General features: G+C 47.6%; 1 protein-coding gene across 4 annotated transcripts in view; it reads left to right on the top strand.

Annotated features, from left to right (window-relative positions):
* Positions 1–23,769, top strand: part of Nck2 (NCK adaptor protein 2) — a 118,750-nt gene that overhangs the window by 90,555 nt on the left and 4,426 nt on the right. For all 4 annotated transcript variants that reach the window (XM_075980266.1, XM_075980267.1, XM_075980268.1 and 1 more), the window contains exon 4: positions 15,934–16,655. In XM_075980266.1, coding sequence (XP_075836381.1) covers positions 15,934–16,655 — 722 coding nt within the window. The remainder of the gene's footprint in view (positions 1–15,933; positions 16,656–23,769) is intronic.

Below are 23,769 nucleotides of genomic sequence, written 5' to 3'. Positions count from 1 at the left end.
CTCATCTGCCATCTTCAGATTTGATGGCAGGCACCCTTAACCGTTGAGCTATCTCTCTGGCTTGGCTCCCGTTGTTAATATTTGGTTACTGCTGTTGTTTGTGTGGTTTGGCATATGTCATGATCGCCTTTGCTATCAGACAAAGAGGGACCTTGTTATCTGAACAGGAGCTTCCTACTGAAGCAGTCCCAGAAGAAGGGGAGGCACCTCCACTCCCGGTCTCCTTGTGCAAAGGCTTCCTTCTCCACAGGCTGACTTCCACAGTGTGTAGGCCAGACAGAGGTGAAGGTGCCTTCTGTAGCCCCTCCTGTCTCCCAGGTGTCTCTTGTAATGCAGACCTTGGAGACTGAGTGTTTAGTTACGGACTCCGATGTGTCCCCAGAGTTAGAACACGAGTTATGGACTGTATTGTGCAGACCAGAAAGTGTCTCTGCTGTGTGAAGGTAGCAACAGACTGTTGCCCTAGACTGCATCCCTTAACTTCTTGTACTCCATGCTGTATCGGACTTATGCTTGTTGCAGGAGTCCACCGAGTCTGAGGTCCATGGTAGGACTTCATGCTTGATGCCTTCTTTGGTGTGAATTGTGCAGGGGTCCCCCAGAGCCACTGGAGCATCTCTCCTTTAGGGAAGGAGACAGTGGCTCTGTGTGGCTGTCTGTGTGCCTAGGAGACTTACATCTTCTCACGCACAGTGTTTTCTTAGAACCGCTTGAAGGTGCCAGTATATTTGACAAAAGCATCTTGTTAAAAGTATTAACATTCTTTTCTTTCATTGATTTGTAATTGAGCAAAACAATCTGATCTTGTATTTTCTTTCACGAGGGCAAAGCATTTAGCTACTGGATTTTCTTCCATGTTTAGCTCCTGATCACGAACAGTCGAGAAAATGTTCCCATGCAGAACAAGAGAACATGTCAAGTGTGTTTCTTCAGGCAGTGTCCTGGCACAGCTCTGAGCTCAGCAGTGAGCCAACCCAGGCTACTTCTGGCCTTGACATTGCAATTTGACCTGCATGAGTATGTAGGCTAAATATTGTAAAGCCCTATGCTTAGCCTTTTGGGATGGAGATATTGTTCCCTGGGAGATAATTTTCAAAGATTTCTGTGCACTAGCCTCAGGAACAGTTTTTGTTACCATTCTGATTCTAGCCACAATCCACCACAGCCCCAAAGATGTTGAACCTTGCCTGGGTTATTATGAATAGCTAAAGAATTGAGCAGAAGTGTTTGTGGCCTCTGTAGGGATAGGAGGAAGATGGGGGTGAAGAAAGGTGGAGGTCGAGAGACAGACATAACCTACTCTAGACCCAAACAGGACACCTGAGGGGATGGAAGGATAGACAGGCAAGAAAGACAGGCGAGATTGACCCCTGACCCCATGCTGGTGTGCTGGGGTGAGGTGATACCTGGATGCTTTTCTCATGTAGGGTGTTTTCTCTGCTTTCACCAAGTTCCTGCCTGGGAGCCTTCAGGTCTTAGGATTCCTTTGCTGCACTGCTAGGGGATCCAGCCTGATATTGGAGCCCTCTGGCAGACAAGGACAAGAGCTGTATGCATAGAAAAGTATTTCACAGTGAATTGTTAGGGAATATTAAGGCTATGATACCTCTGTTAGGGAGAGAACTTGTACGACACTCACCAGTGACTTAAACATCTCTCTCAGATTTGTTTTTAAAGTTTGAATGAACTAGGAACTGAGTTTCTCCTTCATGTAAAAATTAAACATGTTTAACAGTTGACATTATTATAAGTAACCCCTACCAAGGCAGAGAGAACTTGCCTTGTGGGCTGGTCTGGCCTTGATCTTACCGGGTAATCCAATTGACCTTGAATTCTCAGTAGCTTTCCTCAGCCTTCTCAGTGCTGGGATTAAAGTGTGAGCCAGGACGGGTGGCTTCTCACATGTTTAATGTGAGGACCACATGCAGTCTTCCAGGATACCATATACAGACTTCATGTATTTACAGAAAGGTAAACTAGTGGACCTGATTCTGATGCCTCTGTCTGATGGGATGAAATGGTCCCCTGTAAAAATTGTCAGATCACAGGGTCAAGCGATTTCTCCCATTGGGTGCCATCATATTTTGCTTCTTAAATCATACCTGTTTCCCACAAAGGATACTTATAATTCCCTTAGTCACCGTTCTGAGTTTTGTCCTCCATCAGTCAGTGAACTGGGATAAGTAGTAGTAGGCAGGAGCCCGGTGTCATAGAGCACCAGGGCCACTGGGTGCCTGCAGCAGTTGCCTGAAAAATGAGCATGAAGCAGCTTGCAAGTCACCAAGTACTTTGTCCTTGCCAAAACAGCCTACCCTTCGTGTATTGTCCCTATCAAAAGTAAGGGGCCAAATTCTGTTTAGAAAGGACCTGGAGGCTTCCAACAGGAGGACCAGTGGGCATGCTAATATGCTTTTATGACTTATATAGAAAGATATAGGTTATTAAATTAAGCAAGATGTATATAGCTGGATGGGATGTGAACTTGTAAAAACATCTGTTGTTACACTGAAGCTGGCGATACCACCCCTGGCATGAGAATGTCCCTGTGGCCTCCCTAAGAACACCAGATAGGACATCCAGAGTACACTTCTGCTCTGACTGACGTGTTTGCCTACATAGAGTTGACCGTCTGCATTGAGTGGTCAGTTTCCCTGTGCAGTAGATTGGAAACTGTCTCCAAGTTAGCATTCTGGAATGTAGGAGAACAGTTTAAAAACAATAATTTGCTTGTTTTAGACGTGAAAAACTAGGTCCTGATTAACACAGCTTGAGTGAGGTTCCAGGTTAGATGATGATGATGTTAATGAATGGATGTAAATTTCCCAGGTTGAGTGGATGTCTGTGTGTGTCATACTGGGGTGGTCTCTAACGGCTCCCAGAAACAGGGTTCCTGTTGCCCTGCTGTGCATGAAAACCAAACAGACACACTGAAGAGAGTTCTTTAGAGACCACCCGGTGTCCAGAGGCATCTCATGGTCAAGAGGATGCTAGGACGTGAGCCCCAGCTCTGTAGGAGCGACTTCAGTTAGGAATTAGCCTTTCAGAGATCATGAGTATGCACTGTGATCGAACATGAGGCAGGGGAAAACCGCAGGTGCCCATACATTCTGCTGATTCCTCATCGGAATGATGCCCCTGCCTGCTTTGCAACTTCCTGTGGTCGACCTATTTTCTGCCTATCTCTGGGATGAGAGTGAAGAATGCCTGCTGCTTGTGGCAGCCACCCAGATTGTTTTCTGAGCCACTGTTCAGGTCTCGTTTATGCAACTATTTCTAAGAGAGAAAGTCTCATGGCAGACCTCCTGGTATTCTGGCTCTTCCATTCTTTCCACCCCGTTTTCATTGGCGTTCCCTGAGCTCTGCTGTCAGTTGGGGCAAGGATCCATACATTGGTTTTTGCATTGTGTATCATTTTCTGTAATGGTCTCGAGCCTGCCTTATGTCTATATGTGTATAGATATTAGCCCTGAATCCATATATACACAAACAATGAAAATGGACTCCGCAGATTGTATTTATGTATTTGCCCATTTATATGAAACATATATGTAACAATAATAAAAAAAAAGGCCATCAATTTGAAATGGTGACGGCATGGAAAGGGTTGAGAGAGGAAGGGGAAAGAAACAAGTGACGTGATTATATTTTAATTAAAAGTGTAAAAAAAATTATAACCCATGAAATGACTGTACTTCATAAAACTACCAAAGAGTTGTCTCTAGTCTTTAAGATGGACATACCTTTAAGAAAATTGGAATCTGTGAAAATAACTTAGAAGGAAGCACATTCCCTGGGGTGTCTTGGCTCTGAGAGAATCGGTTAGCATTTGTATCTAATCTCTCGATGCTTGTAGGCATTACAGTTAGGTTGTTTTGATGACTTGTGACTGTTCTCAATGGAGTCAGTGCAAAGTGTAGGGACTCTGGCGGTCCCTATGCTTCTGGTTTGGGGGAATGCTTAGAGTTTGTGTACTCTTGTTATCCGTTGGAGAAGTCGTGGGCTTCTCTGCACTGACTGTTCTTCAGGAATGAGAACACTGCTGCTAGCCACCCTGTCCTGGAACATGCTTCCTCGCCAAGGCACTCTGCAGCGGCTTCATTAGAGAACAGGACAAAGGCCCGCACGCCCCCGGAAAATTTGTATTATAACGTTTAGAAAGGCAGGCTCTCAGTTCCGTCTCAGAGGTCCAGCTTCTCCCGAGGTCTGTTTTGTCATGACTTCACCCTCTCCGCGGTGTAATATCCGCCGTTGTGCAAGCATGAATTAAACATAATGCATTGTAATTTAGAATCCATTACAACTCCGTCTCACCAGATTGTTCCCAATCGAAACAGGCTGTCACATGCATTATTGCAGGAATCCTATGGAAACTTAGTGCTGTGCTGCCAGACATTCAGAATAAATTCAGATTTGTTTTCGTATGTCATAAGCTTCCAAGTATTTAGAACCAAAAATGTAAAACAACTTACAACGGATCAGTGGGAGGATGATTAGAAAATAGAGACAGATTGTTTTGAAGGGAAAAAAAATTACTAATAGGACAAAAGCTAGGAGAGACCTTGAGGTGTGGGAGGAGCGTCTACCTCAGGAAACTTGGTGAAGCACAGTGAGGCGCATGAGACCCAGGCTGCTCTGCCCAGGGTGTTGTTGTAGCCCCTGTGTCTTCGTGGAGGTCAGAGAGTCAGGTTCAGCACTGGGAGGCTTCACATTAACGATTCTACCAACTCTGAGCGGATTGGAAATAATCAGGGATGCTGTGTGTCTATGAGCTAGCTCTCTGTTCTTGTCATTATCCCATAGGATACAGTATACCACACATAACGCTTGCATTGTATTGGGTGGTACTTGGCAAACAGTACACGTGAGGATGTGTGTGGGTTCTATTCTATGCAAATAGTCTGCCATGTTATTTAAGGGATGTGCGGACACATGAGTTTTGGTGGCCATGGCGGGTCATGGGACACTGCCCTGGGGATCCTGAGGACTGTCTGTGTTTCAGGATAATTGACATAGTGACTGTTTCTTACCGTCTCACTATATGGCGGCTTGCTAAAGAACTGCCCCTCTGAGCTAAAGAGTTAACTCGAGCCTTGGAACAGAGCGGCATGGACTGGGAATGAGTAAGACCACCTCACCGTGTTTCAGACCGCGTTTCCCCATATGGCCTGCGTTTGTTGTTCGCTCCCCTCCATATGTCTGAAATGTTCCTTTTCTCTACAGCGTGTTTCCATCTGCAGCTGAGGCGCCTTGGGGCGTCGCTAACTGGCACCATGTAGCTCTACTGATTGCCGAGTCCCCCATACTTACCTGAGCTCCTTCTGGTACCCACTTTCCTCTAGCCCTGGCCTTGTGCTTGCTGTTGGTAGTATGGAGAGGGTAGGTGGGCATCCAAAGGCTCCTGCTTGGTGCACAGAGAGCCAGGGTCTACTTAACAGGCTCAGCCAGGTGGTACTGGGTACTTTTCTATGGGTCAATCAAGGCCACATGTGTGACCTTTTTTTGCCTCTAGAGCAGTGGTTCTCATCCTGTGACTCGTGACCCCTTTGGGGGTCAAAAGACCCTTTCATAGGGGTACCATGTTAGATATTTTCATTACAATTCACACCTGTGGCAAAGTTACAATTATGAAGTAGCAACAAAAATAATTTTATGGTCAGGGTTCACCACAACATGAGGAACTGTGTTAAAGGGTTGCAGCATTAGGAAGCTTGAGAACCACTGGCCTAGAGGTTTTCCCTTCAGGCTGTTATTGCTTCTCCACTCTGTTTCTGAATTTACAGGTTCTGCAAATGTGCTTAAGTTGTTGTTGGTTTACCCAGTTGTGGAAACCACTTTGCAGGACAGTTCTTAAATATTTTTGAAGCTGCACCACCTTTGTTTCTTCAAGAAAGCATGGCATGGGGGGTGGCTTTCCATGGGAAATGTGCTTGATTTTTGTCTTTTTTGTTTCCTTAGGAAGCACAGCTGTTGAGTGGCTGGCTTATAAAATTTGCAAGTAGGTGTTTGTAAGTAGAGTTAGCTGTAATGTGTTGCATTGCCGTGCTATTAATTGAAGTTGACCAGATCCATACTCTTTCACTGAGTGTGTTGTGTTAAAGTGTAGCATTGACAAGTTAGCTGTGTGGTCCTCAGAAGGACCCTTGGATCCACTGTGACTTTTCATATGTTATTTATTCCTGCGTAGATAGTTCAGACTCTGTGCTGATTTCTAGAAGGTTCTTCTAGATCACTATACCACACTTTGCAATGAAAGTCAGACAATTGAGACTTCGCCAAAGCCAGGAGCGAAGTCCCTTGTGTCCCAGCTGGGCACTGCCGATTGTACGTCATCAGTGGTTGAGGACTTAGAGATAGGGTACAGGCTTCTGGAGGACTGGGCATTAACCACCTCTGTCTACCCCGAACAGCAAGGAATCTGTCCACGTACCTGTGCCTTAGAAGCAGTGCCCTTTTTCCTCCTGACACTAAGACCTTCTGTTGTGTAGACTAAGTAGCCTCTCTCGGATTATTCCAGATTATTCTGGGTTTCTCTGGTAAATCATCTACTTCTGCCCCCAAGGTCAGGAGGGAGGTGGCACCTGCCCCAGGGGAATGCTATAGGAGACGCGGAATCCACGCAGCTCAGTTGAGAAAGCCTTGCCTCTACCTTTCTCCAACTGATCCTCCTCTGGCTCTAACTCTGGCATTAATCAAAATTCTTGTTTACAGCAAGCCCCTAGGCAACTGCCACTTGGGTTCTTGCTCTGTGCCAGTCACTTAAATCCAGAGCTTTCCCAGCTACTTCACCTACCTGGCGCTGCCTCCCCCCCACAATCCATCTCTGTGACAGATGATGACAGGGACAACAGAAGAGGTGCTGTAGTGGTCCCCAGATCTGGGCAGCACGGGAGCTATCCCAAACGTGACTCAGACAATCCTGCAGAAGTGCCGTTTGCCCATGTCTGCCCCATTACCATTTACACATTTTAATTTACAATGTTCAGTTCTTGTAGTTCCAGTACAGTCTTAAAAGCTAGGTGTGTGCTCAACTTTTGCTGGTGGTTTGATACTTCCAGTCCTGCTGAAGAATGTCACTTGTAATCTAGGCCTCATCTCACCCTTTTGTATATGCAAATCATTCATATTCCTGGATCGGGTGTTTGTGTTGAGAGGTGCTGAATATTTATTTTCATCAACAATTGTAATGAAAAATGAAGGTATTTTCATTTGGCATCTGTGTTACCGTTTGACTTTTGCATTTGTTAAGAAAAAAAGTCTAAATCATTTTTCCTAACCTTAAATGTTTAGTCCCATCACTTACCTGTCCGCTAACAAAGGAGTGCTAGGAGTTCGCAGTTCAGAGCCCTGTGCACAAGGAACCGGGTGCTTGTGGAGGAGCGGATGGCCCCAACACCTCTGTCCCGCAGAGGGAGGATGCGGGGTGACAGCGCTCACCCAACTCACAGATCTCCCCATTTCTTCCCATTCTTAGCATTCAACCATGAACTTAGGAGTTTTATAGAATAACATTCAGGAGAGTCCTTCATCATAAGGAGAAGAAAGAGAGAAGAAAGAGAGGGAAGGTCAGGAATTGGTGCAACCCCTTGTTGGCCATACCTTCTACCCTCACAGGCCCACAATTAAGAGTTTGAGCTTTCTCAAAGGGCAGGGAGAAGAAATTGCTCTAGGAGAAGTTGGTGCCGCTGAAGGAGATTGACCTGCCGAGGCTCCAAGCAGTCACCAGTACTGGTTAGGAAGGGCTGACAGTGTGTTTGAAATGGGAGTGGTGAAAGAGGACAGCCGAGTTCATTAATTGAGTGGACGTTTTCTGTTGTTTGCTTGTTTTTAATGGATAAGTGACCTAAGAAGCGACAGGGAAGAACCGCATACGAGATGGCTTCCTCACAGGGCTCCATTGCTGCGTTTTAATGCTCTTGAAAGATCTAGGAGTTCAGCAGATCTTTGGGGTAAGCCCCCCTCTTGTGGAGGAAAGCCCACGTTGTACTTATTCCTTGGACACTGTTGTTGCACATGGATGTGCCCAGGACATCTTTCCACAGCTATGCTGTCCATGACCCACAAAGGGACTTTGGGATCAACTCAGCCTGTGGAGAAGGCATTGCCGTTTTCAAAGCTGGAGTTCACGAGGAGGAACAAAAGTTCCAGGATAAGTGTGCTGCCCTCTGTCAGTCTCCTTGGGTTCATAACGTTCTGGCTGTCAGAGAGTGCATACTCTCCCCTCTGTAGAGCATTAAGACCCCACATGACCCCAGCGACAGCGGCTGAGGTCTTGGGGTGAGGTGGGACGGAGTATTTGTGGTCCATAAAGGAAGAAGGAAAGCATAGGTATGTTGTCCTAGTGCCTTGCCTCCGTGGTGCTTTAGAATTCAGAACTCCTATGTTTCTAGCGATGGTTCCCTAGTACCCAATAAAGAGGGTTTTCCCCTAGCAAGATACCGAGGTGGGAATGTCCAGGTGACAAGCCCTTTGCTTTGCCATGGTTGTTCTGTCTACCCCTGGGGAGAGCTCTGCTTCTCCACTGCCCACTCCCCTTCTCTGTAGTTTCCGAGGGGCCTCTGGAGCCTCCAGCACTTGCTTTCCCCAAGTCCACCCCCTGACTTATGCCCCCTGCTCCTGCTCTCCGTGCTGAACCCAGACTTCTGCATTTTGAAGCATCTCGACGTCTATCTGCTCCTGACTCCAAATAGCCTGTAGTTCCTGCCATGGGTACTCCTGGTCTTATCTAGGTAGGCTCCTCTGCTTCCTGTAGGCTCCGAAGCCACAGGCTCACAGGGACATTCTATTGAGTCCTTTTTATTATACTTGTCACCACAGTAACATTTAGTATTAAGAGGTTTTCATAATTTTTAGTTGACTTTACTACTAGGTCTTAACTCTAATAGAGGAAATGCCCACACATTAGTAGCCTCTGGTCATAATTTAGTCTAAACAACATTTTTGTATAAGCTGGAGTTTTGGTTAGATTGAGTTTGGCTTACAGACCTAACTGGTGGCAAAGTTGTTGGCATCTGTACTTAGAGTCTACACGAATGACTCCTCTGCACTGGTCTGTGATGGCCAAGGGGTCAGAAGGACATTCTTCCTGCTTTGCTTCAGGCTGAGCAGTGAACAGCAGAGATCTTTTTTGATAAGACAGAGGAGAAAGGGGCATAGGCAAAGGTGCTGTTGATAGAAATTTACCCTGCAGTCATGGCTGGCCCTAGTTCAGTACGGGGGAGGGGGAGGTTGAGGGGTGGTTGGGGACAGCTGTAGTCTGGTAGAATGTCCTGAAATCTTCTGCAGCCTAAGAGCCACCTGTTGTGCGTTAGCTCATGCAGTAATGTGAAGCTGGTGGAATTTGTGACCCTGCACCCATGTCGCTCCCTTAAGCCCTCTGGCAGAGCAGTGAGTAGAATCATGCTCTTCTTCACGATACGACACTGTGCCAACCTTTGGTGGTTATGCTATGGCTGAGGTGTTCTGGTTTCAAAAAAAAAAAAAAACTCACTGGCCTTTCAGATCCTTTCACTGCCCTGTAAATACCTGCACATTGTTACTGGCATAGCCAAGTGTCCATAGGACCAAAGGAACTGGCCACATTTGTGACCAAGGCCATTTTTATTTAAACTTGACTTTGTCTAAAACTGGTTTGTACTCAAGAGCCTGTCCTGTTCCCTGAACCACAAGTTGGGTTTCTTTGATCCCTTCTACGCCACCATTGGCCATAGTGAAATGCGTCTGGGCTGCTCTCCACCAAGTCAGGTAGCTTGCAGAGGGCAAGTGAAACCTAAGACACTCTAGGCTCAGAAAAGAACGTGCACCATCCCAGTGGTTTATGGAGCCCATGAGCATGGTGTACAGCTCGTGTGCTTGCTGCCTTCTGTCTCTCCCACACCAAACTCAGGCGGCCCCAAACCATAAGTGTTGTTTTCTTGCTTGTCTACAGACAGCAGTTTCACATGTAGGCATCAGTGGTTGGGCACATTCTAGAAGGTGGAGGTGGGAAGTGTAAATCGGGGAAGTCTGTTTTATTTTCTCAGTCGATGAGACAAAGTCAGCTGAAACCTAGCTTTTGAAAAAAAAAATACTAAAGTCAGCTTATATCGTGAGAGTGTAGGTTGGATTCGGGCACTTGGTTCTTGCTGTGGGGCCTCTATCTCTTTGGATCTTATCTTGCTCACCTCTACCCTCATTAACACCAAATGCTGTTGGCATCTGTTGTCCATGGCTTTCCCTCACTCTCCCTGGAAAGCTTGTGGAAACAGCACATGTTCCCCCTATCCCCGGCCCAGCAGTTCAGGTAGAATAAGCCCTGCTAAGCCAGGTGGAAGAGCCTTGCTTATGGTAGGGGTTTGGAAGTGCTGACCAGGTTCAAACTAGAGTCACTGTATGGTCTTGCATGGTCAGCCTGTTCAAATGTCCTCACCTTAGTGTGCTAGGGTTTCTATTGCTATGACAAAAACACCATGACCAAAAGAAATGGGGGGGGGAAAGGATTTATTTCACCCTACCCCTTAAAAGCCCATCCCTGAAGAAACACTGAAGCAGAGAGGCCATAGAGGAACGCTGCTTGCTTACTAGCTTGCTTCCCAGGAGTGGCGTCATCCCCCGTGAGCTGGGCGCACCCATAGTGTTCATCAAGAAGATGCCCCAGTGACTTGTCCACAGGCCTAGCCACTGGGGACATTTTTTTTTTCAACTGAGGTTCTGTCTTCTCAAATGACCCTTGTGTTGAGTTGGCAAAAAAAAACGCTAGCCAGCATAGCAAATTTGAGGTTTGTCTTTTCACTTATTCTGGTGGTTTTGTTGTGGTTGTTAAATTATTTTAAAATTTATCCTGAAATAACCGAGTTGGTCTCCTCAGTGTTACCGCAAAACTCGATGCAAACCAAGCCAGTGGGCAGCGATGTGGAAGTGCTCCCAAGCCAAGCGTCACATGCTCTTTTCACATGAAAGCTTGCCGCAGTCACTTCGTACCTTGTCCGATCTCATGGCCTCTAATAAGAAAGGCCTTTTTAATTTTTTAGCTGGCTTTAATAGGCCCTAACTCTAATGGAGGGAGTCCCCACACATTAATCACCTTTAATCACAATAGTTTAAATAATATTCTAAGTGTAAGGAATATTTTTGGTTCCGTATTACTTAGGTTACAGATATGATTAGTGGCAAAATTAAGTGATTTGCCCCCAGAGTTCCCAGAATCCAAGCACACACCATCTGAACAAGTTAGCTTGAATATATTTCAGAACTATCAAATTTGTTTGACATCTTCTCCCAAGTCTGCAGGGCTCCAGCTGGAAACTGACAGCCAGAGCCTGTCTCAGAGGTGTTTGTTATCACAGCCCTTCATCTTGATGGGGGGGGCATAAAAGATTTTGACTTTAAAATGAATAACATTAATAATGTATGACACGTTCAAACTTTTATTAGAACTCGGTTTTAGTGTATATAATCTTATTCGAGAAAGTTAAAATGTGCCTGTTATTATAAAAAATATGTAACTTGGGGCCTTAACCTAGGGCCAATAAAAATTGTCACGAAAGTAGAAAGTATTAAAGTGTCATCCTTTTTTAAATCCAGCTCGGCTGTTAGCCATTTAAAACGGAGCTATCTGCTCACAGACCAGAAATACAATTCCACAGTGCACATTTTATCGTGTGTAGGTGACAGACGCTATGGCACAATCTGTAGCTGGTCTCTTTTTTAGGTCTCTAGAGAAGTGGCTTCATTGGGAGCTTGGTCACCTCCTATAGCAGGCAAACCTTACCCACCTTGGGCAGCTCTGTGCCAGGGAGGGCTGCTGCCTGGCCTGGGGCAACCCAGCTGGTCCAGTCACCCCTTCTGAGGGTCTGAAACCCACGTCAACTACTGAGCATATGGTTGATGGCCTTTCTGCCTAAGGCCCCGTGGAGAGAAACGGCATCCTTGCTGCTCAGAGGTGCTATAGGGAGAAATGTCAGGGACATAGGCACTTGCTTCTCCATCTCCTTGGCAGCAGGCAGCACGACTCAAGGCTTGCTGCCCACGGCAGGAGCTGAAAAACATTGGCCAGGCTGCTGAGGCCCAAGCATTTGTGTTCTGCCTCAGCTGGAGCGTTGAAACCTCACCCCATCTTCTCCCTCCTCTTGGGAGGTTTATAAGACCTTTGAGAGGACTCAAAAATGGCTGCCCAGTGTCCTTTTATAAAGGTCTTAGGGAAACCCATTTTCTCCTTCCACCAGATGAGGACGTAGCCAGGAGGCCCCACTCTTACTGCTGTGAAACAGGACCCGCCCGGTCTGTGGGCTCTGTGATTTTAGATTCCCAGCTTCCAGAACTTCAGGAGATGAATTGTTGTAGCCCGTGGTACTATGTAGTAGCAGGTTATTGCACAGGTGGACCTCTAAGGTTTCTTCATTGTAAATGCTGCAGCTTTGATTTCCTGCTGGAAGCAGTAAGCACAGGGCCCTGGAAATGGTTTGTAAGTGTTCTTCTCTGAGCACAGATCTTCAGTGTAGATGTTAAAACCTCACTCCTAAGACCTAGAAAACAGCGTCTTGCAAGTGTTTTGCTTGGGGATTTTTCGCTGGGATTTTCTCTTCCTCCTTTGTTCTATTTCCTTCCCATGCCAGGGTGTTCCAGTTCATGCATTATTGAACAGGCTGTCAGGAAAGCCATTGCTTTGCACAAACGTGATACTTTACCTGGCCCAACACATAGCTTGCTAGCAGTTGGAGAGTTTCTAATGGGCTCATTCTAGAGAGTCTCATCCATATGATGTATGCAAAGCAAGCTGCAGCAGCACGCCCAGCTGCAGAGCTCACAGCCTCGGGTCAGTTCTCTGAGGGACGGTTTTAGGAGTAACGTGAGAATTGGAAAGGGAATGGGTTGTTGAACTCTCATGCAGGGTTTGGTACAGATGCGTGACGTACACTGTGCTGTCCGCATAAAGTGGCAGGTACTAAGCGTATTTGTTCTGGGTGGGATGTACTAAGGACATCAGGAGGGACCTCACTGTTGGTGCTTGCATAGGGAGTTGGCCGTTGGGACCCCAGGGAGAAGGATTCTGGAGACAGCACTAGAAAAATCCCTACATGTGTTGTAGATGGGGTGAGCAGACACTCTGGTGTGTTGGGGTTCTGGTCTGCCATGTTTTTGTGGGTTTGCTATTTATAGCCAGTAAATATGACTTGTGTCCTTGAGAAATGGGCTTGCCTCTCTCGTTGAGAAAATGTGTCAATTCTAGGAGAAGAGGCATAGTACTGTGTTAAAAAGGTGGATACATATTAGAGTTGAAGTTGTGTTTGTGTTACAACTAAAAACAATCGGTGGTGGGGGTTTCATGAGAGAAGAGACAAAGTGGGAAGGCATGCTGAAAAGTGTGCACGCAGAGCAAGGGTATGGGGCAGCCAGCCTATTCCTTCTTCATGCTCTTTGTCCCAGCTTCCAGGCAGTCAAGGCCGGAGGAGCGGGCTGGTTATTACACAGGCTAGCCTGAACCTAGGATTACAGTTTCTGTCGTGGTCCTCACACAAGCGGTGCCACCACCTTGTTGTGGGTGCCCAGCTCCCTGCTACTCCCAACCCTAGGCTACCACTGTTCTCTTTGAGGTCCTCAGCAGTAAGCGGAGTGGAGGGGGCGTAACAGATTATCTTGTCTCAACATTCAGGGCTTCTTGTACCTTCTATTTTAGGTGACACTAGCTCTACCATTGGGCAGGTACAGAGCAAGAAGAATAGTGGGGGAAAGTGGGAGGATGGGCCCCCTTCTCAGCACCCCACGTGACTTTCCCATGCCCGCTCTGCCCACCCAGCCTGTCCCAGCCTGTCCCAGCCTGTCTGTGCTTGCTGTTCTACCCATGTTCCCCACCCATGCTACTTCTCCTATCTTAAAATCTCGGGGCTCTGCCTACTTGTAACTGGAAACTCAAGAGCCGTTTTCATCATCTTCTACCATAAAAGGAGCCATTGACCTCCAGTTTCAGGCTAGTAGATGGAAATAAGTTCTTGACACCCCAGTTTGCTCTGACAGAGCTGGGCATCTGGTTTATTATGAATTAAATATGCTTTGATTGGGTGCACTGATCTATATATACCACTTCACTGTCTGGGAATGGCCATCCAGTTCCCCTATCTCTCCCGATCTTGTTTTTCTCACTTGCTTGGGGAGAATTGTGAACGCTGGGATAATATCCATGGCCGGGATATTGACAAACCCTCCACCAATACACACACAGTTTGTACAGCTGCCTCTTAGATTGCAGAAGGCTTGCACACCCCTGGCCTTCTGGCGTCACTGGGATTGTGGCCAAGAGTCTTTGAAGAGGACTTTGGACCTCTTGTGACAAGTGCTGTTCTGATCAAAGACATCCAAAACCCTTGCTCAGTTAAGAATACCTTGATTCTGGGATACTTGTGTGTTCCATATGCATCGTCTGAATGTAGATGCCCTTGTCGGACTAAATTATGTCCCAAATCCATATGTTGAAATCCTAACCACCACCACCACCACCCCAGGACCTCAAAACTGGGATTATGTGGAGACGGGCCTTTAAATAGCAATTAACACAAGCATGTTAAGAATAGGTAGGCCTTAAATCAGTTTGTCTTACATGTGAAGAATGACACACAGGGAAAACCAGGTGAGGATTGAACTGAACCTGGGACTGAAGACCAAGATGACTCTTAAGTAGAATGGAAATTTAGATTTTGACCTAAATCTTCTGACTTGCTCTTCCATCCCCGTGTATATGAATCCAGTGCTGTGGTCCAGAATGAAGTAGCAGAGCAGTTGCCATAGCCTTAACTGCATTGTGTATTCACTCAGACCAGTTTGCATCGCCTCAGACGCTCCTGGCTCTGAACTGGGGCCAGTGGCCCCACTGAAGGATGAAGGATGAAGGCAGCATAGCCTCTGCATTTGGACCCGCACCCTGGGCAAAGCAACCCTGAAGACTAGCCTGCTTAGTCTGCAGGTTAAAGATGAGAGAACTCAACTACCCCTGGAGGTCACTCGGTGTCACTGGGGAGAAGGGAAGTCCGCAAGGGACTTCACAGAATGCTGCTAGCAGAGCTGGTGGGAGAGGATTCCCTGAAAAACTGAGGCGTCTTGCCCTGTGCAGTGCATCCCCTGCTCTTAGCCAGTGTTCTTTCCTCCCCTAGAATTGTCTGGAGTTTTATGTTTTAATTGGGTCAGAAGCATGCTTAGGTCAGGACTTCTCAAAATCACCCTCCTACGTATGGAAAGAAGTGTGTTTCACATTACAGGGCAGTGCTTGCTCACATGTGGCTGACAGAGGTATGCACAGGCAAACCACGGTACTCGCTGAAGATTTTCCGATCCCCTTAAACCCATTACATCCGCTGGCTTTCTGTGGCCCATTTCGTTGATCCAAGGATCCACTTGCAGGTTTCCTCTCACAGTCTTCAGAGGCCTGCCTTAGACTTAGCTGGGACTGATAATCAGTCCCGAGTTTTGTGAGCAGAGATGAGTTACAAGTGGAGACAGAAGTGGAAACGGAAGGTAGAAGGGCCAGCCTGCAGGCAGGGCATAGGAGGGCAGCTCATTCAGGGGAGCAACAAGGAACAAACTGTTCAGGAGGGAGGTAAGTGGATGCAGGACAGGGTACCAGCCCATCGATCTTTACATTCATTTAGTCCAACTCCTTACCTGGTATAAAATTGCAGGCACCTTCAATGCTGAGCCCCAGGGGTTCTCTAAAGCTGGCCATCCTTCCAGAAGGATTTTTCTCTGTCCTTGTTATCTTTGTGTCATAGACCCACTGGCATTAGTTAATGGGTAAGTATCAGCCTTTCGTCACTCCTGTCTGTACCACACAGCTGTACCATTTCCCCCCAACTGGTCACTGCCATTTGTAACCGGTCTTTGTGTTCTCCTGGTAAAAACACTTCCACACCTTCGTGGGTGTACAACATGCACCCAGTGCCAACTGAGCCCTCTGCCCTGTTTTCACAGGCCTCGGAAAGACACGCAGGAAGCCAAGCGCTCGAGATGCATCGCCAACGCCAAGCACTGATGCGGAATACCCAGCCAATGGCAGCGGTGCCGACCGCATCTATGACCTCAATATCCCTGCCTTTGTCAAGTTTGCCTACGTAGCTGAACGAGAGGATGAGCTGTCCCTGGTGAAGGGCTCCCGTGTCACAGTTATGGAGAAATGCAGCGATGGCTGGTGGCGCGGCAGCTTCAATGGGCAAATCGGCTGGTTCCCCTCCAACTACGTGCTGGAGGAGGCAGATGAGGCGGCAGCCGAGGCCCCCAGCTTCCTGAGCCTTCGTCGGGGCGCCGCGATGAGCAACGGGCAAGGCGCACGGGTGCTGCATGTGGTGCAGACGCTGTACCCCTTCAGCTCGGTCACTGAGGAGGAGCTTAGCTTCGAGAAGGGGGAGACCATGGAGGTGATTGAGAAGCCTGAGAACGACCCTGAGTGGTGGAAATGCAAAAATGCCCGGGGCCAGGTGGGCCTGGTCCCCAAGAACTACGTGGTGGTCCTCAGTGACGGGCCTGCCCTGCACCCCACGCACACCCCGCAGATCAGCTACACCGGGCCCTCAGCCAGCGGACGATTCGCTGGGCGTGAGTGGTACTATGGCAACGTGACGCGGCACCAGGCCGAGTGCGTGCTCAATGAGCGGGGCGTCGAGGGCGACTTTCTCATTAGGGACAGCGAGTCCTCGGTAAGTGCCCGACTGCCCCTCTGCTGGGGCCGCACTGCCAGGAGAAAGCTAAGTGTCCAGTTCCCTCATCTGCGAGCGGGTTCAGGGACTCAACTCCAGCCCTGGTCTGAGGATGCTCAATGGTCTCTCGGTTTTCCTTACAGTTCATTTGCCTGATTCAGCATTGTTAAATATCTTACCGGTCTTATTTAGTCATGGACATAAGAAAAAAACTCAGTTTTATGCCGGGTGGCGCATGCCTTTAAAACCCTGTCTCAAAAAACAAAAAAACTCATTTTTGGGGTTTTCGGGAAAAAAAAAACCCTCATTTTTAGGGTTCTGATCTACCATGGCTTCAGGTAGCTGCTAGATTTCTTGGAACCTCCCTCAAAAAGGACCGCCTATGTGGGCGACATGACTGGTGTGCCATTCTCTTGTCATCTTCACTGACTATACTTGAGATAGCAGAATGGTATTTGAAGGCTCATACTAATCTAGATAAATATTGTGTTGGCACAGGGTCCGCTGCTCCCATCTTAACTCAATCTGGGAGAGCTAGGCTGAGATCCTTGCTGCCGTTCTTTTTCCTGGATGTGGGGAGATGTGGGAGGGTGCCTTTCAGCTCCCATGGGTGATTTTGGCCCTGGAGTAAGGCTCCCCCTTTCACAGTTTAAAGATGCAGGTTTCCTTTTCCTTCTTGGTCCCTCCCTGTGTAGGAGACCCCTGTGATGACTCGCTTGGTGCCATCTACATCTGAGCAATCAGCGGGTTCTCAGACAGCAGGTGCCCGGCTTCTGACGCAGCCTTTTGTTGCTGCTTTGTTATTCTTTGTAAACCACATAATCCCAAGGTTGTCTTGGCTGCACGCAGCACTGCTGCCAAGCTCGTCCCTGCAAAGCTCTTAAAGTACTTACAAACAGGATTGAACAGAAACCTGGAGTGCTGAGGGAGATGAGTAAATGGGGAATCAGGCCACCTGTCTGGCACAGCCAGTCCTCCCCCAACAGGTGGCTGGTTGTTGGGGTTGTGGCTCGTCGACTATCTGAAAGAAGCAGACAGTTTGACCACAGGCAGCCTTTTCGTGTGTGCCTCCTGGGAATAACCCGTTTTGTAGATACCGTCCCAGTGACTCTTCTAAAAACCTACAAGCAAGAATTTAGTCCTGTGTATTCAAGTGTTAACTGGTTCTCCGAGGCTTTGGTTTCGTGTTTTAAGTGCACCCTCTAAGAGCGGGATGCGTGTGTTCCGCTCTGCTAGCCCGGTGAGCAGTGTGCCCTCGTGCCCCGCAGGACTGATCTGAGAGATGCGGTCACAGCCCCTCGTGGAGAGGGGCCGCTGGAGTGTGTTCTCAGTAGCAGAAGGGGCATCAGACTTGCAGAAACCGAATCCCTTTATGTGTCAGCGGCCTTTCAGGGCTGGCCTTAGCCTCAGATGTTCTTAGGCAGTACTCCGAATGCTGACTGCGTCTGAAATCTGAATCCCGAGATGTCCTGATCAAGCCCAGGGTTCATTGTTGCTGGCAGGACTTCACATGGCTTTGTCCTCACGCCTTGGAAGCTCCATGCATGGCTCCTTTAGATCACATTCAGGGCCTGTGAGGAATTGAGGACAGCGAGATCTCTCCCACTGCAGAATAGGAACGGCTCTGAAAATCCAATTAGTGTGCAGAATGCCCGGTCTAAGTGCTCGAGAGCCAGGCGCTTGTATTTGAAGTGGCTTCTTGGGAGAGAAGGGGCAAGAACCACATACTGGTATCATTTATGGACAGATGAACATGTCCCCTAGGGTTTCTAGTCTAAATAGGCCTGTTAATTTTCTGTGTCCGCATCAGCAGCCTGCTTCCTACTGATGGAGGCATTTATTATTTACAATTTTTTTTAACTCCCTTTTATGGACGTCCTTTATCTTGCCTAACTTAAGAAGCTGAGGTCAGACAGGCTTTTGTTGCCAGCGGTGTGTGAGGGCAAACAAGGCCTTTTTGGAACGTGTATCATCTCCAGAGACCCTGATTGGCCTGCAGCCTGCAACTGTGCGTGGCCTCTTTCCCGAAGATCTCAGGGCTGTCAAACTGTGGGTCCATGCCAAGAACCTGTTACACGGGGCTCCGAGTTGTGTTGTGTTTATCCATGGGTGAAAAAAATGGGCCACGTTCAGATGTACTGTCTTGTCTGTTTGCAGCTCCGTTTGGTGTCGGTGAAGGGCCCGTGCAAATAGACACACGGGTGACTCCCTTGTCTTTTTGTACCTTCTGCTTCTCCCGTGTTCTGTCTCATTTTTTTTCCTGTTCTCTTGGGATTTTTCAGGTCAGAGCCTGTTCTCACAGTCAAGCCCAGGTCACACAGAACATTAATTCGCCATCTAATTGCATGTCACGGGGCTGGGGGGTGGAGTTGACTCTACCACCAGACTAAGGCGTTTGGGCCTGGAGTCTCCATTATGGAAGTGATTCTGGGAAGCCTGACTCCTGAGCAGGAACAGTAGCTCTGGGGAACCCATCTTACTGACAGGGGTCAATTAAAATCTGTCTTAGGTGATTTCAAGGTAAGCAAGGCTCTGGATAATGTTCTGTACTGATAAATGCCTACTGTTTTTCTCCTTTGACGAATTAAAATCTGCCCATATCTGGGTACGTGAAAGTCCACTTTTGAGGACAGTAGGTATATTGCAAGTAAAATGAACGTTGCTTTATCTTTGCCTCCAGGATGGAGGAAGTGGGCTAGACTTGAGGAATGAACCACCAAGCAGGCCTGTTTGACTGTCCCGTCCCCAGCTGCGGCACCATCATCCCTTCTCTTCTGACCTCTTTTCCTCCCTTGTTCTTTTCATTCATCTGTGATGATCAGTTCTTCTTGAGAGCTAAGGGGGTATTGTTACTTATCACCCTCTACTTGTGAACTAACCGGTGGATGCAGAAAATCTACAGAAGCCCTGGCCGCCCTATATGGGCATCAAGTCCTTACGTGTTTGCCTACATGGATTCTATGGGGATGCTTACAAGGGTGACCTCGTTTGATTTCTGGCAAACAGTACAAGCTGTCAGTGTTTTTTGTTTGCTAGACCTACAGTGCTGAATCCATGTTGACCTTTCTGAGTGAAATATAGAGCTAAAGAAATGGAGAGAATAGAGAAGAACCTCCAGCACTTGGCAGTCACAGTGTGTCTGTGAGTTGAGTCTTCTGAGCCAATAGTTGTCTGGACTGGGGTGGTAAAACATCCTTTGCTCTTCCTCATCATCTCGCAAGTGGTCTCCTTGTTGCCCCAGCAATGGTTTTAGCGTCTCTGTATCGCGTACTCTCACCTCCATCCGTTCCTCCAGCTTGGCTTTGCCTGCCGAGACCTTGGTACAAATGTGGAGAACTAAAACACCACCCCTGCCCCTGCAGCTAAACATGCCCACCTTCCTGGCAAAGAAACATCTTTCCATTCTCATTCTGGCTAGCTTTACTTCTGAAAAGTCTTGGCTGGCTTGCAGGCTTGATCCAGGCGCATCTTCCATCCCCCCTGCATTCCCCTTTCAGTGAGGGTTAGCACAGGGATATGTCAGGGACACCTAACTGTGTCTGCCTCGCTTGGCACTGAAGCCTAAGAATGTTAGACCTCTCGGGGTGAATTGATTATGTACAGTTCGGAAGATTCTGCTCTGAGCCCAGAACAGGCTGTAGGGCTGCCCAGTTCAGCCTGTATTTTGTTCTCATGTGTGGTTACGACCGACTGCTGACTGACTTGGGTCACGCTCGTGGCCTCTGAAGTACCATTGTTGCTACTGCTACAGGGTCCAGATGCTGGCTTTTCGAGTCTGACAGCGTGGTGCGGGGAGAAGAGGTCGCCACTGCCAGCTAACACAGCTTTTCAGAATAAGAAAGGATGCCAAATCAACAGTTCAGCCTTAAGGGTGTTCAGAAATGTTCTCATTAAAATCCCTTAGATCAGGAGCTCCTTTTCATATAAAGATATATGTAGAGTTCATGCAAAATCGGTAGTACATAGTAGAAATGGTTTTCACTCAAAATATAGAAAAGTGAACTGGAAAAGGAAACTTAAAATCCCAGGTCCAAATACACCTTTATCATTTGAGTCTCTGAAATGCCCATGTGGCGAGAACTGTGCTAATGGGAAACTCCTGGCGTTGCCTTTTTGTTGCTCAGAAGACACCGAGTGTGTGTGTCTGCCTTGGAGATAGAGACCTTCCTTTGCCCCACGGAGGAGTTGTAAGAGTTTAGCTTGCCTCCGGGCAGTCCCACAAGCATGCCGCATGAAGCAGTCTGGAGAGGAAATGGTAGAAACAGTGTGGCTTGGGCCATGTTTGTCTGTAACAGCACACATGCAGGGCCGTGCAGACTGGGGGCGAGTGGGTCTGCGGACCAGCAGGTCCATGCTCGTCTCTCTGCCCAGCTTTCTGCTGTGAAGAATGGGATGTAGATGCAGAGGGTCCTGCGTCACAGGGGAGACCCACACTAGTGTCCTTTCAAGAGTTCTTTGCCATTTCCCAAGGAAATTCCATGGGTAATGTTAATGTTTAGTTATAAAATAACTTCGTTGTAAGGAACTGGCAGAGAAAACTGTCACACAGCTCGGTAAGACAACCACTGAACACTTGGCCCAGGCCTCCCTACCGTCTAGAGCCATCCTGAAGCCGTGGAGCCTCGCTTCCATTTTACACTTTCACTGTCCGGTACCTTTTTACAGACTTAGCATCCACAACGAAGGAAGGGCCACAGCAGAGTTGAAACTAGAAACCATTAGCTTCAGAACCTCTTTCACGACTTGTCCCTAGGCCTGTATTCCACCACAGTGTGTTACAGATGTCACCTGCTGTGGAGAGGCACCGTGGCACCAGCAACCACAGAATCCCTGGGATATTTGAAAAGTGGACAAAGATGTGGTTCATCGAATGAGCTAGAAGTCCAGAGGTTCCTGATCATCTCTTAGTGCTCGCCTGGTCCCTAAGAAAAACTGAAATGGTCACCAGGTGGCTCAGGTGGCCTAAGGCAAAAGCTCTGTTTGACCACAGGAGGACTGTGCTTCCTCCCCACGATGTCCCCTGTTTTTCCTGGCCACCCCTGGTGGCTTCTGTGGTAGGAAGGGAACAGCCTCCCCACCCGTGGTGGTGCTTCCGTTTCCTGGAGTCCCATCAGAGTTTCACAGATCTTGTGCAGATCATCACTTCATCTTTACTTTTTGTGGTAAAACGTCTTCGGGACAGTTTGTAGGTGTACCGTTCAGTCGGCAGTACTTTTTACATCAATCTTCGGAGCTTCATTGCTGCCCCACAGTGAAACTCTGTTCCCTTTGAATGCTTACTCTCTGGCTGCCCTCTTCCCTGGGGTTCCCTTCCCACTCTCTCTGAATTTTTTTTATACTTAAGGGCCTCTTAGAAATGGAATTATATAGTGGTTGTCTGCCTGTGCCTGGTTTACTTCACTTTCATCGGTGGCGTTGTAGCAATGCTTTAAAAGTCATCCTTCTCCAATACTGAATAATATTACATATCCACTCACCTGGTGACGAGTTTTCGAAGTGTTTCCAGTTTGCTTATTTTTTATTAATGCTGCTGTGATTGTGGGTATATAAATATTTATTCTTTGATTTCTCTTGCATATAGCCTTTGATAGGTTGGGTGAATCAAATGGTAAACCTGTTAATTTTCTTGAAGACCTACATATGTTTTCTACAGTGATTACACTATTTTCCATCTCTACCAACTGCACAGGAACTCAGATTCTCCATCTTTGGCAACATTTATTGCTTTAAAAACAAACAAAAAAAACAGTCTAATGAATATAGGGTGGTTTTGACCTTTAGCCTTTGCTTTACTTGTATGTGTGCAGCGTGTCTACCTATTCCCGTGGATGCATATAACCTGTTAACGGTGGATGTCTTTCTCAAGTACTTTGACCCACTCTGTTGAAACAGTCTCTCACTGAACCTGGAGCTCAGCTGTTCAGCTCCATCTCCCAAGCTCTAGGGATCCAAACTTGGGTGCTCATGCTTGTACAGCCGGCACCTATCCACAGCCACAAGCCACCTCCCTGGCTTCGCTTTGGCACGCATCCGCTCAGAGTGGCTTCTGCCATTTTTGTTACGTTTCTCCTTAGAGTCCTTCACTTGGGAGATGTTTCTCAAGTCCCTGCCACTTTAACAAAGCCTGGAAGTCGTGACAGGAGTGGCAGGTAAGAAGGTGGTGTTTTCAGTGACATGAAGTCTGCTGCACACACTTTTTAAAGTTCTAAGTGTGTGGTGAGCAGAATCCACTCAGGGGCTCCAGCAGGTGAGAAGGCCCTGGTAGAATTCCTCAGAGCACCGTGGTAGCATGTCTCAGACAAGCAGCATCTCTGTCAGCCACGACACTTGCTGGAAATAAAGAATACCAGGCCCCTCCCCAGTGCTTCCCATGCTGGGACTGGAGAAGCCCTACCTCGTCGGATGTAGGCTTGTGTGAAGCCGCTTGAACAGTGTTTGTTTTCTGGTAGAATAATAACTTACTGTCATTTAAACTGGGCATAGTGGCTCACTACTGTGGTCCCAGCACTCAGAAGGCTGAGGCAAGGAAGATCACCAAGAGTGTCAAGCCAGCCTGGGCTACATGGTAGGTTCCAGATCAGCCTGAGCTACAGAGCGAAGCCTACCTCAAACAAAGAAAATGTGTCCTTTAGTCGGAAACCATGTAGAAAGATGAAGGAGGACAATATTCTTAAAGTCTGTACAGTGGACTATTGTACTGGGGAAATCTACCCGGGGTGAGGGAGACTCAGAGCAGGATCAACATGCACCCATCCTGTTTGAGGATGACCCTAAAAGCTCTGGTAGTTCCTAGGTTTTGGCAGGTAGGACATGCAAGCTGTTCTCTAGTTGAGGATTGATTTTCTTTCCTAAAATAAGGGTCTTTCACGCAAATGAAATGCGTGCTCGGTGTTGCCTGTGGAGTAAACAGAGGCTTGGGGATTGGAGAAGATAATCCGTGCCGCTGTCATTGGTAAAAAACACTTATGTCAGTTTTGACCTAAAAATGGGCTATGTCGGGCCAACAGGGAATGCGGAAAACAGTGAGGATATTATCCAGTAGAGCCCATGTTACCTCTCACACATTAGCTCTTCCTTTGGGGATCAAGGAACCTCTTCTTTAGAGAAAAGATGT

Source organism: Microtus pennsylvanicus, chromosome 7, assembly GCF_037038515.1.
Source record: "Microtus pennsylvanicus isolate mMicPen1 chromosome 7, mMicPen1.hap1, whole genome shotgun sequence".
Lineage (NCBI taxonomy): Eukaryota > Metazoa > Chordata > Mammalia > Rodentia > Cricetidae > Microtus > Microtus pennsylvanicus.
Note: the sequence above shows the minus strand (reverse complement) of the source record. Positions and strands in the feature narration are given on the sequence as shown.